This window comes from Coturnix japonica, chromosome 3 (assembly GCF_001577835.2).
Source record: "Coturnix japonica isolate 7356 chromosome 3, Coturnix japonica 2.1, whole genome shotgun sequence".
Taxonomy (NCBI): domain Eukaryota; kingdom Metazoa; phylum Chordata; class Aves; order Galliformes; family Phasianidae; genus Coturnix; species Coturnix japonica.
The window spans coordinates 36,447,249-36,466,748 of record NC_029518.1 but is presented as its reverse complement, the minus strand read 5'-3'; the positions used below and the strand labels follow the sequence as shown (position 1 = coordinate 36,466,748).

The window sequence follows — 19,500 nt, the reverse complement described above, 5'->3', positions numbered from 1 at the left end:
TGCAGTGATCATATTTTTGTTTCAACTTAACTGTGTGTAACCCAATGTAAATGTCTGGATTCCATAGTAGATTTTAAAAGAGTACAGACTACCTTATTTAAAGTCCTGCATACATGGCAGTTGAACAGCTGAGGAATCCAAGTGATAGATCTTAATGTTTCTGTCCTAGTAAAGCTGTTGCAGGAGGCTAGCGGAGACTTTAAAGAATGCAACTGGAAAATAAAAAGAGGAAACTGCGTTAGTAAAAATCAAGCCACCATATTCACAATGAATTCCTTGTGTAAAATCTTACATTTTCACAAAATCATGTTGTTTGAATAAACTGACATAGTTTCAAGGCTGAGAAACAACTGGTCATCAAAACGCCACTGCACACAACGAAATTTAACAGGTCTCCTAACTTAGGATAGACAGCTTAACTTGGGTCTCACAGGCAGGATCTCTGGCTGACAGTTGTAACAGCTGTCCAAAGTGACGGTCTGGCCTCAGGGATAGAGGAAGGACCAGATCATCTCTGGGTTCCCTTTAGCCCTCATTCTGTGCAAACAGATCACTTCCCACCAATAGCAGCAGAGCCAGCTGCCTGCTCAGGACAAAGCTGAGCACTCAGGAACAGCTGTTGCGAGGAGTTGAGAGGAGCCAGCACTTTTCAGTCTAATGGCATGAAATTGCAGATGGCTATCTTCCACTCTGCCATTATAAAGAGGAAGGAGCTGTGCATGAGAACTTCCTGTTTTGCTGTCCTCCATCAGGATGGAACATAAAGGATTAAAAGCCTCTCTGAACTTAATATCAAAGAGCTCCTGCAGCTGAACTAGATTAACATCACCATGCTGGCATTTGTATTTAATGAAAGCAGATAGGTAACAATGAGGGAAGGCAGAAATGATCTGTATACATTTTTTGATGCTGTTTTATCAAGCAGTTGTTTTTAATCTGTTTACACTTGCTGAACAAATACTTCATTTATCAGCATTGTCTTATTTTTCAGCTGAGACCCTTGGTATTGAAAGAGCTCATCAGCATTATGCTCAAAATGATGTATATACTTATACCTGAAAAGTCCAAGCCATTTTTCCTGATTCTGGTACACGTCATTTATTTATACAGTCGATGTTCTCTTCTTCCTAGGTAGTTATTATAGCATTACTGTTGGCTTTTGATTTCTGTTGATTAAAAGAATGCTGTGGTCCTATTGAGAGAAAAAGATGCTATCTATCTCTGCTGTAGCCAAGACAGGGCGCATCAATGGCTTTGAAGGTTAGAACCAAACCTTAAACTAGAAGCAAACTGAGAGACCAAAGAAAGGATCAAAGTTCAACAGTGATGCATGTCTGACAGCATCAGATGGGCTACAGGCATCTATGGCAGGAAATGGCTATAAATGGCTATAAAACCTTTATGGATGCTTACAAGCAGAGTGAATTAATAGTTATAAGAAAAGGATGTAAGATGAGTAGAAGTGTTGCTGTATCAACATTTTGCTTTCTTCTTTCAATGTATACAATGCTACCAGATTAATTAAAAAAAACAATAATAATAATAGTAATATTTTATTTTCAAAAAACAATTTTTATGCAAGACATACCTGTCCTTTCCACCTCAAAGAATCAAGCTGCCAAGTAAATGTTCCTTTCAGATAGCTGGAAGTAAGATCAGTTAATGTGTTAGCTCCCACCCCTTTGATTTTACTGAATTTCAGATTTATTTTGGCACAGGCAGGTACAAAAACTTTCTTATAAAGGATTAATGATTTGCGGTATATACCCCTAAAAGTCTGCAAACATGTACACTATTCAACTGTTGGTCAGCAAGGCTCAGAATTAAGGCCCCCTTTAACATAACAAAGGAGAATTCTTTGAACGTGTCAACTTTGATATTCGCATTCTATAGCTTCTGGCATGTCTGTTTGAATATCTGACATTCATGGTGTTGACTGACTCCCAGAAACCTGCAGCTGTGAGGACTGAAAGCTTTTCATCTTTTTAAGCAGACAACAACAAATTAATCCTTCCCCAAATCCTGTGATGATGGAGGTGAAATCATTTGACGGAGATACGTACATACATAAAGCAACACAAGGTCACAGCTGTAGTCAGTCTCATATTCATTATAAGCATTCAGACTTTAATTCATATCCCTACTCCTCTGCTCACATACATAGATGTGGCATGCATTGCTGTGCATATTGTGAACAATTCTTTTCCCTAAAAATTAGTTACTTAAGAGATGATAAGAAAATTTGGGGGTCATATGGACTTACAGTCAGCACATATAAAAACTATATGAGTTCAAACTCTTACATTATGTAAAGGAATTGAAGCTACAGTTATACACAGAATAACCCCCAGGCAGGGGGGTTGGAACTACATGATCCTTGAGGTCCCTTCCAACCCGGGTCATTCTGTGATTCTGTGATACTAAAGTAAATTGCGTTTCCTAGTTTTCCCGGTGAAACTGTGAATTAACTCTGTTACAAAGCAGGGAAACAATTAATTTGTGGGCTGATCACCGAGTTCATTTAATCATTTCTCCAAACTGAAAATGAGTAATAGTTTTATTTAGAAGGTTGGAGATATTACAGAATGAAAAATAATGAAAGATTATGTACTAACAGTGCTTTTATGTTCCTTCCAGTTTTGGAAACAACAGTGCTTTACTCTTAAACTCCAGATGGCACTGCAGCGCTTACTATTACTTCCTTGGGTGAGAACTGGATCGGGAAAATGCAAGTTCCTGAAAAAAAACAATAGCTTTCTTGTTTTAACAGAAATCAGCTGCTAATAGTTTTCCAGTGCAGATGGATATCTTACTTTCAGTTTTATGAATACTGGGATAACAAACGGCAGCTTGTGCGCTGGAGATAGGGCTGGTTGTGTAAGACAGGACTCACTTGTCTATGCTTGAATGAGGTCACAAGGGTAGTAGCCTACTCTTCACCAGTGAGACCTAAGGCAACACATACTATTGCTGTGAACAAGAAGGGCTGTGCAACAGCGCTGATTCTCCATTCATTCCAGAGTTTCTGAAAAATCCTTGGAAATATTGAGGAGTATGATGTTTGTTTGCTTAATCACATACTCATACTGTTTTATACTCCATCCATAATAGCTCAGTCTTCTCTTGCATTAACATTTCTTAAGATTAAACCCAACCCTCCTTTTTTTCTAAATGATCTTCTCAATTCTGCCTGCCATCTACATCCTTTTAACTATTTAACTTTTACTCCAGTTCTCTACTGTCGTATAGAGTAATTTCTAAATACTTGACCTATGGACTCAGTTAAAGTTCACAGCATAATCACTAAACGTTGGCACAACCCAGGTCTAAAGAACATCATTGTTTGTTTTGTACACTCCATCTGACAATTCTGGACTTGTTTCCTTCTCCTGTAGGCCACAATAACCTACTGGGCTCTGAGCAAAACAATTTATTTCTCTAATACATTTTCTAGCACAGATGACTATTCCATTGCAAAAATAAATGAAAGGAAGATGAGATCAAAAGACAGAAAAGAATAAATGTGAAAGGTACATGACTGTTTTAAGCAGACAGGACCTTAAAATAGTCTAGGTTTTCTCTGAAGCACCATATGGGACCCTTTCCCAAATGCATAAAAAACACAGTCCTCAACACACACTGTCAATGGTCAACACGCACACATGAGGGGGAAAGAATCCTCACGTTCCTACTAGATTCACGGAGTATTAATGCTCTTGTCACATTAGCTCTGGTACATTAGTAGCCGTAAAATCACACAAGGCATGCCCTGCATGACTAGATAATGATGCCTCTGAAAGACCAAACGCATGTACAACACCTACTTTTGTCCACAGCTGCGCAGCAATTAATTTTTCCTTCTTCCTCAAACTTGCATAAGAATGATGGTGGCTCCTGACAGCATTGCAGAGTGCAAAGCTGAGACATTATCAGCCTGTGTGACAGAAGATAGAAGCACTTTGGAAGTGTTCACTTCCATTTTAGGTCTACTAAATAAAACTCAGAAAGCGTCCCAAAATAAGTTATTTTTTAATTCTGAATAAACTTAAGAAGATTGTTCCCTTCTAATTTATATACATTTTATTTATATATTTTGCTTCTGAACTGGTAATATTTACATTACATGTAATATCTTTTCCTTGTATGTACAGAAAGCTGGAAAATATTGCATGAGTGTTACAATAACAAATAGGGTTTGACTCAGTGGACACCAGCATTTTCCTAGTGCATATTCTTGTTGCCTTCTCTGCTGCAGCAGAACCATATCCCCCCTTTCGCTATGGGCAGAAGGTGAAGGAAGAAAATGAAAGCAGGCCAAACTTGTATCCATGAAGCTTTTATAAAATATTTCCTGCACTTTCCCATTGCACCTTCTCAAACTGCAGCATGTGTTGCAGTGATGTGTCTGCCAGTGTAGGAAGACAAGCTCTTCAAAGCACCATCAGCAATGTACTGTTTTTAAAAAGGTCATGGGGGAGGAGTACCTCTCCAAATCTAATTATGCAAAGCATGTTCTAGATACCACGTTGCCAAAGTTGCTACAGCAAGGTGGATCCCTCATACACCCTCACAACTATGTGCTTACTGGAACAGTTTTGGTGTTGACTTGTTTTGTGCATTTAAATGGGGTTGCACTTTATTTTTCAGGGCTTGGGTGATTTTTTTGTTTGTTTTTTATCTTTCTCTGGCCATATCACAAGCTCAGAAAGGTGCCTATTTTAACAAGTGGTACATACGTGGTGTTGGCTTCTGATCTATTGAAAAACAATTAGCAATCCTTTGTTTTTCTAACAGAGTAACTTAACACTCGCGTAGTTGCAAGAGTTTTAATGTCTGATGTCTTCTGTGATCGTAATCTAGACCTACCCTAAACCTGTTTGTAATTAACTTGGAAGATGTTGCAAAATTTTAACTAATGCATTTTGCAAAAGGTAGATAGGAGACTGTACCTGAGAAAAATGAAGAAGCTAAATAGTACCTGTAGACAGTACAGCCTTCTAAATCTGAAGTGGGAAAATTAAACACTGACTGAAGCACAATGAAAACAGGTCTGTAGAAGAGTAGGTCAGTGTCCTAACTACTGCCTTGAGAAAATCAATTCTGCCAGCTCCTTCCTTGGTGGGCCATCTATCCCTCTCCTCGCCTGTGAAGGAAAAAAAGTGAAGAACTTTCTTAAGTGTCTCCTTGTTAAAAGCTCATTGCTGAGTCGACTTACATTTCACTTTTTATAAAATCACATCCAATTCTAAGCCAGTTACAACTGTACTTCTTAGAGATTACTCTAGATTTCATTATTCTGGAGCATTTATAATAAACAATCCAAAGAATGGAACTTATTTTTTCCATTCTACTTTCAATCTGCAATACTTGCCTTTTCTATTAAAAAAATCTGTTTGCACATGTTCATTTTTCTCTGAAATCTGCTTTTGTAAAAATATCAATTTTGGCTCTTACATTTTTTCCACTGATTCTTTTCCTTCCTTCTAAGGGAACAATTTATCCCCCTCTTTCTGCCAAAATGCAGTGATTGCTAACAGCGCTAACATTTTTCTAGCATACCTTTTTTATTTCAGTCACTTACACAGCCAGATTTATAAAGCTATAAGGATAGTGAAAATGTTCATATTTTTTATAGAAAAATAAGCTAAGGCTGAAGTTTCATTGCTCATCACGTTCAACAGCCAAACTTCCAAGTTCTTCTCACTTTAGCTCATACTCAAACTGTCTACTAAAATTTTTATTACTGATCATCTTCATTATCACTATAAAAACAGTGTCTTCAGAGCCTGCTGGCACAGATCTTGCTTAGACAAGGGGAGCAGAGGTGCAGGCTAATCTCTTCTCTCTGGAGACAGCAACAGGACCTGAGGGAGCAGCATGGAACTGTGTGGTTCTTCAACAGAGGGTAAGTCAAGCACTGGAAGTCTCTCCAGGGCAGTGGTCATGACCCCAGGCTGCCAGAATTCAAGAAGCATTTGGACAGCACTCTCAGACATAAGGTTTGAATTTTGGGTAGTGCTGTGTGGAGCCAGGAATTGGACTGTGGGCCCCTTCCAACTCAGGATATTCTATGACCCTCTTCATTTGAAAATGATCATCATCCTGTTCATATTTCTTTAGGTCTGAGCTGACATTTCAAACATCCCATCCCATTTTCTGGACCAAACAGACCACACCATTTTCCAAAATGAATCCAAAGAAAATAGCCAACCAAGGGAACATTCGGTTCAAGTTCAACGTAACTGCAAAAGAAAACAAAAAACAAGTCCATGGATTTCCATCTAAGATCACAGAAACAATGTGAGAATTCATACTAATCTGTATGCCTATGAAATCAAACAGATCTGTTAACAACTGCTTCCCAAAGCCATGCATAAAATTAACACGAGACATTCATCTTCCAGACACGCAAATAATTCTATTCTGTGTTTTGATGATCCACACTGAAGTCTCTCAAACTACAACTGATGGATCCGATGGCTTTAATACAGCATATAGAAAGAAATGATGGTAAGTTGTTTTTTCTTTTAGTTCACTTTATATGAAATATAAATATCATCATTTTAGGCTAGAGCTTTTTCAATCACACATCTCATATTGATTAAAAAATGTAACAGGAGAAATGACTGATCTAGCAGCTGCATTTTCTCACACATTCTACACAAATAATACAGTAACAAAGCAAGAACGTACCTCTAATTGCCTGAGAGTTTGATATCAAAACAAATACTTTTATAAACACGAGGCACAAAGGTGTGTAGTCATGTTCCCAAATAACAGCTGGAATTAGCAAAAGCTTTCCATAGCTGGACAACAGCAGTGCCTTGAGAAGTAAAATGAAGTCAGACTTTGTTTTTAACATCTTGGGTCTCCTCCACCACAAGGCAATAAAGATGCCAACCAAAAATGAAGTTTGTTCTAAGAGACAATAACAGAAATTGAAAAGAGAAAATGAAGCACCAAAATCAAGTAATTTTTGATACCTTATAGTGAAATGGCAGATCTCAAATGCACCGGGGCTACTGCTATTTAAAAGATACATGCAAACACAAACATGATTTGCATCTCCTATTTCTAATTGTCTGTGAGCCAGTAAAGCAGAGTCATCAGTGCATTTCCCTTCTGAAAAGGTCACCAGCAACGAACTCCTTCATGCAACATAAGGAGGAATACTAAGGGGAAAATATCATGGATGTATTCTTGCTATCATCTCCCTGTATAACACTGGAACTTAAACAGACATCAGAGCACTCTTGTGACAGCAGTAATAACTGAATTACTACTGAAAAAAAAGTTCCAACATTTTTGCTGACACGTAATGAAAACCCACTATAGCAACATTAACAAATAAACAGTTAAATTTTCAGTGTCTAAGGGAAATATTTATTTTTGTCTGCATGCTTGATTTAAAGAATATCACCTGGGGAAAAAAAAGAGAGAATAAAAGCCTTAACCAAAATAAAACAAAAACTCACCCTGCCTCCAACATTTGATAGTTACATGAAATAATGATTGTTCTTACCTAAAGAAGCTATACCAAACATTCTATAGAAATCCCATTCCTTGGCGTATCTGATTAAGTCATCAGGATCCGTACTTTGGCTGGAATCCTGGAGTTGCAGCCACCTGAGATAAGCTTCACAGAGCAAACAAAATATGTAGAGCTTCCCATGAAACTGCAAAATGAAAGAATAATAAAAACATACATTAAAGCACCAATATTAAATAAGTATTTCAAATACACCCCTATATCTCTAAAGAAACAGCCTCAGGAGGATTTTATTATCTGTTTAGAAATACAAACAAATTATTCATTATGCATCACTAGTTTAGCAAATAATCTTTTAAACATCAATTAACAAGATAGGAAAATTAGAGGATATAACTGAAATATATATAGCAGAAAACTGCATGGAAGAAAGTACATAACCGTAGTTCATAAGGCCTGTTTTCTACTTTATTTTTTTAAACTGAGAAAGCTGTTTCAATTAGGGATTTAAAAACAAAACCATGCTAATAGAACTGTCCTTTAAGACTTTGTGTCTTCTATTCACAACACTGGACCCTTAATCTGAGAACAAAACTTGCTAGTATCTGCAGAAGGGAATAGACTCCGAATTTCACACCTATTCCAACTAATGCATCAAACCCAAGTATTACCTTTAACCTAAAAATTCACACAGTAGGGGCATAGCAACTTACATTTATCTTTGTATTGAAAAGAATGTGTCTGTATGCTTGTGCTTTACATAAAATAGCATTAATCAAGATGATAACAGGATCATACTCAATGTATTTATCCACGGGTTTCTGGCATGATTTCTGAAAGTCACAAAACAAGAAGAATTAATAAGAAAAGAAAGCAAGAGTCATCATAGAATCATAGAATGGCCTGGGTTGAAAAGGACCATAACAACCATCTAATTTCAACCCCTGCCATGTGCAGGGTCGCCAACCACCAGACCAGTCTGCCCAGAGCCACATCCAGCCTGGCCTTGAATGCCTCCAGGGATGGGGCATCCACAACCTCCTTGGGCAACCTGTTCCAGTGTGTCACCACCCTCTGGGTGAAAAACTTCCTCCTAATCTCTAACCTAAACCTCCCGTGTCTCAGTTTAAAACCATTCCCCCTTGTCCTGTCACTATGCACCCTCATAAACCAGTGTTCCCCCACCTGTTTAAATGCTCCCTTCAAGTACTGGAAGACTGCAATGAGGTCTCCCCAGAGCCTTCTCTAAGCTAAACAAGCCCAACCTTCCCTCACAGGAGAGGTGCTCCAGCCCTTTGAATGACCCGGGTTGGAAGGGACCTCAAGGATCATGTAGTTCCAACCCCCCTGCCTGGCAGGGCCACCAAACATACACCTTTACTAGATCAGGTTGCCCAGGGCCCCGTCCAACCTGGTCTTGAACACCTCCAAGGACGGGGCATCCACAACCTCCCTGGGCAGCCTGTTCCAGGGCCCAACCACTCTCCTAGTGAAGAACTTCCCCCTAACATCCAACCTAAATCTTCCCTCTTTTAACTTAAAACCATTTCCCCGTGTCCTGTGTTCCCCGCTCCCTCCCGACTCACACAGACGGCGATGCGGAGCACACCGTGCCGGTAGTCTCGGTACAGCTCCCCCGCTTCCCTGCTGCACTCCACACAGCGATAACCCCCACGCTCCGCCATGACACCAACAACACGGCTCACCCGCCGGCACTTCCATTCAGAGGCGGAAGAAGGAGCGCGGTGCATGCCGGGAGTTGATGTTTTCTCCCGCCCCTCGGCAGTGAGGGGGCTCGGCTGCAGGACTACATATCCCATGGGGCAGCGCGGTGACGCTCCGCTCCCCCCCATCTCCTCCCGCGGGGCGGTGCTCCTCTCCCTGGGCGCGGTGTAGCAGCGGTGCGCATGCGCCGCGCGAAGATGGCAGCTGCCGGCGGGCTGTGCTCTGAGAGGCGGCTGTGGGCGCCGCTGTTGGTGCTGGCCCTGGCCTTGGTGCGGGTGGCGGGGGCTCTGACCGAGCAGTACCCGACCCTGTCCCTGCTCAAACAGGAGCTGCACCGGCAGCGACAGGGCCTGGCGGGGGGCTGCGGCTCGGCGGGGGAGTGGGCAGAGCAGTACTCGGCCGAGTGCGGTGAGTCGGCAGGAGGCCGGCAGTCAGCGCGGGGCTCCGCTCGGCACTGCGGCCACGGGGGGATGTTGGGGCCTGCTGGGTCTGGGCTGCCTATGTACACAGCACGGAGAAGAGGAGGCTCGGGGGAGACCTTATTGCTCTCTATAGCTTCCTGAAGGGGGGTTGTAGTGAGCTGGGGGTTGGCCTCTTCTCTCGTGTAATCGGTGATAGAACTAGAGGGAATGGTTTTAAGCTGCTCCAGGGGAGATTCAGGCTGGACATTAGGAAGTATTACTTCTCGGAAAGAGTAGTCAGGCATTGGAATGCACTGCCCAGGGAGGTGGTGGAGTCACCGACCATGGGAGTGTTCAAGAAACGTTTGGATGTTGTGTTGAGGAACATGATTTAGCCGGGAAGTATTGGTAATGCTTGGACTAGATGATCTTCTAGGTCTTTTCCAACCTTGATAATTCTGTGATTCGGTGATACAGGGCCAAGAGTTCCATTACAGGAACTCCAGGTTAGGTAGCTAAAGCTTCTCGGCTGACCTCAGTTCGCTCACACTTCAGCACAGACCCGAAAAGACTTTCACCCGATGTTAAGATAAAGTCAGCGTTAGGTACGAGTTAATAAATAGCAAAGCACTTTATGGCCTTTCTTAGTGAGGCACAGGTGACTGGCTCTGCTGGCGATGTGTGTGGAAGGTTAGGGTTTGGTTTGGTAGAGGATGCTTTTAAAGAGAGAGCTCAGAGTAACTGGGATCGATCTGTGGTGCTCTGCTTCCATCATCTCCTGCCTTTGCTTTTGGCATTTGCTGCTAGTCACATAGCTGGCAATTAAAAACCAGCACACTAACCCTCAGCTAGCAAGGAGTGGGCTGGTACGCAGCTACTTAAATCTTGCTGCTAAGCAAACAGCCAGTTTAAAAGTCCCATTAAGCTTTCAACCCTTGCTTTAGTTCTCTTTTCCCAGAAGCCGAGAACCTTGTCGTCTCACAGTGTTTCTCTTTCAGCCACCACAAGATCTGGGCTACTTTCTTTGCTGTTTGTGCTTTACATTGTCAAGCAGACAGTGTTGTACAGCTGTGAGTGTACCTAACCTGCAGACAAGGACAGGGGCTGAAGGGTCCTTGCCCCCTATGCCTTGTAATAGGAAACAGTTGTGGAGGTTGTAAGCCACATCTGCATCTTTTCATTTTGACTTGAGAATCAAGTTTGCTCAACGGGCCTGATGGATGGTTGCTGGCTGTCACTGACTTAGAGCACTGATATGGTGCAACTCATGTATTAATGATGATGCTGCCTATGACACCAGAGAGGAGAGTTCTGACTGACATTAAGAATGAGGTAGAACTGAAACCTCCCAGCAGCAGCCTTTCTTTCTGGAAACTATCATTTCTAGGTTTGAATGGAATTGGAATGATGATTTGAGATTCAGTTTCTTGGACCAGAGATCAGCATCACCATATCAAATGGGGATACGTCTCCTGTTTCCAGTTTCTTTCCCTTTTATTCCTTACCTGACTTTTTAAACTTTTTCCCCCCATCTATTTTTAGTCAGTAGCATAAACAGAAGTAGTGAACGTAAGGAAAATGTGGTAGTGGAGCATGTCTGAATCCTTCAGTTATTAACTACCTCTCTTTTCCCCTAGATTCATCATTTTTACACTTCCAGGAGTCAGACTGTGATTTAAGAAGCTCTTCGTCTTGTGAGTCTGTGCTTTCTCTCAACACAGAAAAAATTCTGGTATGCTATCAAGAATGTAATGTATAAATCAATTTTAAATAGACTGTTGAACTGACTTGAACTGCATGACTAGTTTGAATTAATCCAATAACTGTAAGTAGAATGTGTTAATCAATAGGCGTATGTCCCCAAAAGCTCAAGTATGAACCTACTAAAGTTGGTCATTAAAGAATGGCTTCATAGTACTCCATGATGAGTCTCTAGGGCTCCCAGTGGTTTATATTAATTGAAGCTGGTCAGATCTGTCTAGTCTAGGAGTACCAGCAGTTCTTTCTAAGACAATGAAACGTATGTTAATTTGTTGTAAGTTTCTTAGTTTCAAAAAATATTTTTTGAGGGTAGTTTTTATTTGTTTGTTTTAAGAGATCAAGAATACAGAATCACACACAGAATCACAGAATGACCCGGGTTGGAAGGGACCTCAAGGATCATGTAGTTCCAACCCCCCCTTGCCTGGCAGGGCCACCAAACATACACCTTTACTAGATCAGGATGCCCAGGGCCACGTCCAACCTGGTCTTGAACACCTCCAAGGACGGGGCATCCACAACCTCCCCGGGCAGCCTGTTCCAGGGCCTAACCACTCTCCTAGTGAAGAACTTCACCCTAACATCCAACCTAAATCTTCCCTCTTTTAACTTAAAACCATTTCCCCGTGTCCTGCTATTGTCAGCCCTTTCGAAGAGTTTACTCCCCTCCTGGGTGTAGGTTCCCTTCAGGTATTGAAAGGCTGCAATGAGGTCACCCCGCAATGCATTTAATTTGAAGCTGATGCAGTGATAAATTCTCAATCGCTTGTCAAAGGCAGAATGACTTGTAGTTTTTTGCACGTAGAGCTGCAGGATATCTAACTTGTGACTGTATTCAGAGTTTGTTGAAGTGTGTATTGCCTTCACATTCTGGGGAGTTAAAGACCAAAAATAACTTTCTGAAGCATGCTTTCTGGAAATTACCTTTGGACAAATGATGATGCAAAAGGATTGTTTTTGGAGGTTTGTGGTTTGTGAATACTTGTGCAATGTAGACTGGTATATCTGTAGAGCCTGGCTTATTCATCCGTTCTACTTAATTACTTTTAATTAATGACAGAAGGGCTATTCAATTCCATTGTACTGGGTAGAGTATTAATTCTCTCTGTTACATCTGAGCTCACACATCATCTCTTGTTTCAACAAAAACAGTTTTTAGAAAATGCTTTGCTGATCTTATGTACCCTCCAAAATATTGTTTAAAACTCTGAAGAGTTGGTCTAAGATTTCTTCTCATTGGGTGTACAGGGCAGGAAGTGTCCTTTTGATTTAGGATGGTTACTTTTGCACCCGTAGGTCATTGAAATACCTGTCATGGGTACAAGTAATTGGATTTCTTTTGAGTGAAGGAGCCAAAAAACAAAAAAGTGGGAGAAGGACAAAGTTCAGTCTTCTCAGAAATTGAGATGATAACATTCTCTGAAGTTTGAAGTGTTAGACTGTCTTCTGTGAAGCAGAAGATGCATAGGTGCAGTTTACATGGAGCAAAAGATGAGAACTGAACAGTGAGAGAAATTCATTTTTCTGTTCTTCTTAGAACAGTTTTGAAGGCTTTTATTAAATGATTTTGAATTTTCTTAACATGTACTGCTCTGATAGTGGGACGTGTTAAACGTCTAAAACTTCATCTTGGTTGTGGTGCAGAAATTGCAGCCGCCACTGAAATGTGATAAGGTCCTTTCATCTGAAACGTTTGGTTAGCCTTATGTTAGAAAGGACAGCAGAATCTTGCTGAAGAACAGTTTTTCTCCCTACAGAAGACTGGGAGAGTATTTGTTTTCGTTCTTAGTCACAGTGGTCTTAACGTTTTGATTTAAAGCATTCTTTATTAAATTTCTGTTAAACTATTTACCATTGTTTGCTAAACACTACAAACCATGATGTTTTACAGAGTCAAGCAAAGTCACTTGCAGAACAGAAGAGATTTCCATTTGCTACTGATAATGACAACACAAATGAAGAACTAGGTAAGGTGTCTTACATGGTTTGTGCAGGTGAATTGCATGCTCATTGCTAGCACTGAATGTTTTGAAGCTAAGCTGACCATTCCTAGATGATATATTAATTTAAAATGATCCTAAAAAGCCTAGAGAGTTTTCTTTGGTGTCTTCCCAAGAATCCCTCTTGTTATGATCACTGGAATTCCTCACTGCATCTGCTTATGAAGTTGTTAAAAAATCATGATTAAATCCTATTATACAGTGTAAAATGTATTTTACTTCCCGTTTTCTGTCATTACTGATGTCTAAAACTATTTGAGCATCCTGAGAAATTTATCAGTGGGATGTGGTTTCTGTCAAGCATAGATCCATACATTCTTTCTGCCAGCACAGTAGCAGTTTTTGTCCTTTTGCAATCCTCTGTTTGCTAATGTTTTTTTTCAAAGTGCACTTGCTGCAGAAGATGGAGGTATTTAAATAAATCAACAAGGAATGCTTTTCTCAATAGCTTTGAGGAAGAAGTGACTTGCTCTGTTTCTCCAAGTGTGTAAAGTGTGTATCCTCATCAGAAGCAGAGATACTGTGAGAGAGCAAGGAGATTACTGAAAGTGTATTTTAAGGAAGACAGCAGACTATCTTGTATAACATCCAGGGGAGACTTTACTCTTAATTTATCTAAGAAAGCAAGAATAATTAAGTAGATTTTTGTTAATCTTGCTTCTGCTTTCAAGGATTTACCCAGCAAAACTTGAGGGCTACATCTCTTTTTCATTTATCTGGCAAACCTGACTATACTCATAGAATCATTCAGGGTATACTGAACTACCATCCAGCAGGAAAAAAATGATGTCTTTATTATCTGCTCTGTGGACTCTCGAGATTGTGCCAGAAGGACCCAATTTCTGTGTATGGCCTGTAGGCTGGCACCTACCTGCCCATTTATGTCAAGTTTGTCATAGCTTGAGGAGCCTGGGTCCTTCTAGAATCATGGAATCCTTAGAGTTGGAAGGGACCTTTAAAGGTCATCCGGTTCAACACCCCAGCAATGAATGGGGGCATACACAGCTCAATCAGGTTGCCCAGGGCCTGATCCAGTCTCTCCTTGATGGTCTCCACAGAACATGTTTTTAAAAGTAGTTGTCTGTTTCTTTGTTGAATACTTGGATTCTGCTCTAAAGGAAGGATGCAAGAACTTTAAACCTTTCATATCTTAAAATGGGTAAAGATTGTGCTTTTCAATCTCAGCATAAAAACAACAGAATTGCTTCAGTTTTTCTATATAATTCTTGTGAAGGAAAAAATTGTGAGCTAGTAAAGTTGAGCAAAACTTGCAAATGAGTAAAATCAAATGTTTTCTAATGGAGGTGTCAAAAAAGGTCACAACTTGAGGGGTCATCTAGGGCCATCAATGGGAATCGTGGTGTCTTTTCTATGGCCAAGTACTTCAGAAGCTAACGTGAACTCTTTCCGTACAGCTTGTAAAAAGGAGAGGTATAAAGCAAACACAGAACTCCAAAACAACTCTGATGAATGTAATCCAAATTGAATAATTAACAAATGGCAGGTAATGGTTAAAGAAAACAATTTTTAATGATGGTTTAGAAAACCCTTGGCTGTCTACCTCTTCGGTGCAATATAAGAACTAATACATCTCACAGTTTGGATGTATTTAATATATTTTAAAAACAACTGTTTTTTGATGTTTATCTTCTTTATACAATGTTTATCACTTGTATCTTCTTTTTAGCAATCGCTTACGTGTTGATTGGCAACGGCTTGTATGATGAAGCCATACGACAGTTTTCAACAATGCTGCAGGTAAGCTTTCTTTTTGAACTCCTTAAGTATATATAACTACAACTTATGGCTTTTACCACAACAGGTGTAGAATTAAAGTTCTTAAAGTGAGAGCAATTGCTCTGTTATTTTTTTTTATTCATTCATTCATTTATTTATTTATTTATTTTGCATCCAAAAAGAAACAGGCTTTTAAAGTGAGGCGGTTCAGTGTCTCTTTGGGGGGTTATTTTTCTCACCTGTAGGAATACTGTTTTTATGACTTTTTGAAGAAAGGGCACCTTCAGAAACTGACACGTGCAAAATTGAAGTTCCTTTAGTTTCTGTCTTAGGATGTTGACAGCGATCTTTTTAATTTCTGTGTGTGTGAATGTGTGTGGGAGGAGGTGGGCTGCAGTTGTTACTAGTAACATAAGGAGAAAACTAAATGAGATCATTTATTGCTAGTGTCAAATATCCTGTTATGTTCTCAGTGATATTCTGAATCTTCTATGAGTCTAAGTAGCCACATAAGAAAACAAACAAATAACAAAAGCCCAGCACCTAAAGCTGATTTTGAACTGCTGTATTTGCATGGCTAAGAATCTGTGGCTACTAGAAGCATGTGCCTGGTTTTTGTTCTAAACTGATGGTAGTGCACAAATAGTATTGTGTATTTCAATTCAAATCACATATGGCTCATGCTTAAATTGAGCAGAAGTGTAGCAATTCAACAAAGTAATTGTAGGAAGCTTATTAGAGGACAAAAAAGGTTTGGAGCAGTTTTTTGTTTTTCTCAGATATATAGAGGTCTGTCATTGGTTTGTTTCTGATATAAGGAATGATTTTATTTACTTATATTTCTAATGACAAATTGTGCTTCTAAAATCCTGGAATTATAGAGCACCTCCTACTTTATAATTCTGATGAGGAAGGAGGAAAAGAGTCAAGATAAGCAAGATACAGTAACTCTAGAAAGTTGCTATGAAAAATGTATGTATTATAGAGTAGATTTGTAAGGCACACGTTTTGGTTGAAGTCATGGATTGGATGCCTCAGAGAATGTAAACTGGTTGCTCTTGTCTTCCATAATTTTAAACATAAAGCAAGTATTAGAATTCTTAACAGAACGAAACAGTCATGTTTAGTCACTGTATTAAAAGTAGAAAAGTTGCCTGAAGCTGACACTGGCAGTTGTACACTTGGAATCAGCTGAAGTCTGGCAAACTGTCAGCACTGGTTGTATCACTTATCTGTTGTTTAGTCAATGAAGTAATTTGCTCCCTGGCAGTTGTCCCAGGTAAATGAGACCAGGTCTATTCTGCAGACTGCTGTAGCATGGCTGTGTACCTGTTTGTGGTTATGGTAGGTGATTCCTGACTGACTTTTAGGGAAAAAATGGCAGTATAGGTGTAATTGTGCCCAGAAAGCCTTCTTGCAATTGTTGTTCTTCATATTTGAATGGGAAACCATGACTGGATTAAATATTATTGGACAAGATTTTTCCCTGCTAGAATCTAGTAGAATCTAAACTCATTTATTTTTGTGTTATAAAACTAAATCGTAAATGCGACTAGAAGAAAGGAATATGAAAGTATGTATCTCTTCTGTATCTTGTTATCGAGTGCTTTTGCTATAAACTGATGTAAAAAAAACACTCTGTAAAAAGCATTATTTCTCATGTGAAATCTCTTCTTTTTCATCAGATTAATTGAGATGTTTAGCTTGTTTTCCTGACAAATAAATTCCTCAATATTTCCAGTAAATTAAATAGGAAGTTGTGAGCACATAAAGGTACAGGTTGTAATACAATCAACTTAGTATCTTTGCCTGGCAACAGTGATTGTTTATTGCTTACTAGTTAATGTTTACAGGAGTTAAACGTGCTCTGAAGAGAAATGCTTATTTTTTAACTGACTGTAGTGCTTGTTTTCAATCTAACAGGAAGAACCAGAGCTGGTTAGTGCAATTTATGGACGAGGGATAGCATATGGAAAAAAAGGACTCCATGTAAGTAGATAATTATTTAAAGTAAGATTTAATGAATTATTTGAATCTGAACTATAAGAAGGCCTGTTGGAGGAGGAGGAGCTAGTTTGATAGGAATGTACTGAATTGTTTTGTGCTGTCTTGCTGTAGTGGTGCTGAAGTGTTCCACCTCCTTCTCTTGGTTAGTACTCTGTAACATAGTGATCTCTTCTCATAGAATCCTTGATTCTATGGGCTGTACTACTTGGCCCATGGGTATGTTGCCTTTATATAAGTGTGGAAATAAAGCAACATATGAAGCAAGAGTGCCAAAGGAGAATATACATCTGGTTGTGAGTGGTGAGTAGTAAGGCTGAGGGCTGGAAGCCACATCCACTGGGAGGCATTAACTAAGAAGGTAACAGGCAGAATCTTCTAAGAGATGGTTCTTTGAACTCCAACTGAATTTAGTTTCGTATCTTGTCAGTATTTAGAAATGAAGATGTTTTACTGCAATGTGGAACAATCATCAGCTCTTGCAGTCCAGGAGGCTTTATATTGCTTCTTGGTTGCCACGCTTTATGAAATCTGTATTTCTCTTAATTTGTTAAAAAAGATTTGAAATAAAATTATTTAGAGCTGCTCAAAAATGTCTTGAGCAAAAGTAAGTTTTAAATTAACTTGCGTTTCTGTAGCCTATTAATTTGTGATTGAGTAGTTTCTGGATGTTCTAGAGGGAGGAAGAGTTGAATAAGTTCTTGAAAGTTTACTTCATGCAGGATCTTTAATTCTTTTCAGTTGCTGGTGGGATATCTCTCAGTTTTGCATTTTTTAACACTGCTGTGGTTTGCTGAGTTATATTGGATGTTTAGACAGTTTCCCTTTATAAAAGATGGCTTCTCTGAACAATACTGTTGAGTTACAAGAAGGTGATAATTAGCACCTTGGAAGCTTCTTTGCCTTAAAATGTAAATGAAATTCAGAACTTGCTTTATAACCTTTATTTATTAATTTATCGTGTAAGTGAAGTAGCATCTCCCATCCTACAGTCTACTGAGGGAAATATAAAAACTTAGACTAGATATTGACCATCAATCTATTTGCTGGCACTCCTACCATTAAGTTATTGATGGTACTCATGAAAATACTGTTGTGATTTCATGTGAGAGCTTGATCCACCTTTCCTCCAAAGAAGGATAACTATGCACCTGTAAACACCAAGTTGATTCAGTTACATAAATAAACTACTAGAAGGGCAACACAAAGTTGAAATGTACAAGCAGAGTTTGTTTCTGTTAACATGTAGGAGTTTTTCCAGTTATTTGTGGTGTACTGCATCTTTGTATTGTTAGCAAAGGTGTGTAAGGCATCATTACCAAATTAGTTTGAATTTGGTCTTCAGTGTGTACTACTCTAAGTATGCAAAGTTGTTTACCTTGTTTTTCTCTCATTTCAGGATATGAAAAATGCTGAACTCGCTCTTTTTGAGCTTAGTAGGGTAATTAGTCTAGAACCGGATCATCCTGAAGTATTTGAACAGCGAGCAGAAGTGAGCATTTTTTTCTCTTTTTATGCTTTTGGAAGACATTGCTGTTACATAGCATTTTCATTGTGATTTTGGCATGTTTACTTTTAAATTTAAACATGACATTACGTTAGCTAATGGAATAGCACTGCATGTTGCAGCTTATTGTTAGTACAGGGTGGGAAAATATCCACCTTTATAAAGAACAAAGTTTTAATCAAATGCTTTGGTTTTCTGTTTATAAATATAAATAAAATGTCATTCAGAGGTGCAAATAGTTTTTGTTCAGCCAGTTAAGCTATTGAAAATGGATTTCAGGAAGTTAAGATATCTAACTCAGGAGTATGCTTAACTCAAAATAATGCATATCAATACTAAGTGTCATGATATGAAATACTAAGTCATAATTATCGTGTTTTTAATTGTTTCTAGTACATTTCATAGTAACATTTATATAAAAGATGTTTGTTTAAATGGAAAGGGAACAACCTTTGGTAGGGTGGAATGTTTTGCCCTTATTGAAAAGGATTATGAGAACATCTTAATTACTTTTCCAGTTGATTATGTTGGAATTCTTTGAAATAGAATATTTTTCTTTGACTTATTTTTATTTGAAGCACTACATTTCTGCAAATGGTGATGATGGTGGTGAAGTACAGTTGTATTCCGGGGGAAAATGCTTTCAGATTTTCCATTTCATTTATAAGAGTTAAAATAAATAAATTAAAAAAAAAAAAATTGCAGTGAAACATATATATTTATTTGCGTCTTAGATACTGTCCCCACTGGGACGAATCAGTGAAGCATTATCTGATCTCACCAAAGCGATTCAGTTACAACCATCTGCACGGCTCTACCGACACAGAGGTACCCTGTACTTCATATCTGAGGTTAGTAGATTTGGGGGATCCTGTT

At 39.1% G+C, this 19,500-nt stretch overlaps 2 protein-coding genes across 3 annotated transcripts in view; one reads left to right on the top strand and one right to left on the bottom strand.

Annotated features, from left to right (window-relative positions):
* Window positions 1–2,539: 2,539 nt before the first annotated feature.
* ARV1 (ARV1 homolog, fatty acid homeostasis modulator) lies at window positions 2,540–9,255 on the bottom strand. The gene is made up of 5 exons (XM_015857949.1): window positions 9,076–9,255; window positions 8,203–8,322; window positions 7,523–7,676; window positions 6,694–6,918; window positions 2,540–6,242 (listed from the first exon to the last, which is right to left on the bottom strand). The coding sequence occupies exons 1-5, from the start codon at window positions 9,238–9,240 to the stop codon at window positions 6,136–6,138; spliced, it is 771 nt and encodes a 256-aa protein (XP_015713435.1). The 5' UTR covers window positions 9,241–9,255; the 3' UTR covers window positions 2,540–6,135.
* Window positions 9,256–9,373: 118 nt separating this feature from the next.
* TTC13 (tetratricopeptide repeat domain 13) overlaps window positions 9,374–19,500 on the top strand; it is a 31,865-nt gene continuing 21,738 nt past the window's right edge. For both annotated transcript variants that reach the window (XM_015857927.2, XM_015857926.2), the window contains exons 1-7: window positions 9,374–9,622; window positions 11,253–11,347; window positions 13,268–13,343; window positions 15,064–15,134; window positions 17,037–17,102; window positions 18,517–18,609; window positions 19,359–19,475. In XM_015857927.2, coding sequence (XP_015713413.1) covers window positions 9,397–9,622; window positions 11,253–11,347; window positions 13,268–13,343; window positions 15,064–15,134; window positions 17,037–17,102; window positions 18,517–18,609; window positions 19,359–19,475 — 744 coding nt within the window. In that variant the 5' untranslated portion in view covers window positions 9,374–9,396. The remainder of the gene's footprint in view (window positions 9,623–11,252; window positions 11,348–13,267; window positions 13,344–15,063; window positions 15,135–17,036; window positions 17,103–18,516; window positions 18,610–19,358; window positions 19,476–19,500) is intronic.

Bases quoted from the DNA above. Each gene is read 5' to 3' on its own strand.
- ARV1 (XM_015857949.1), bottom strand. From the start codon at position 9,240: ATGCACCGCGCTCCTTCTTCCGCCTCTGAATGGAAGTGCCGGCGGGTG. The intron at 8,323-9,075 runs GTGAGTCGGGAG...TGTGACTTTCAG, and splicing joins TGCTCCGCATCGCCGTCTGT to AAATCATGCCAGAAACCCGT. The intron at 6,243-6,693 runs GTACGTTCTTGC...TTTCTTTTGCAG, and splicing joins AAACTCTCAGGCAATTAGAG to TTACGTTGAACTTGAACCGA.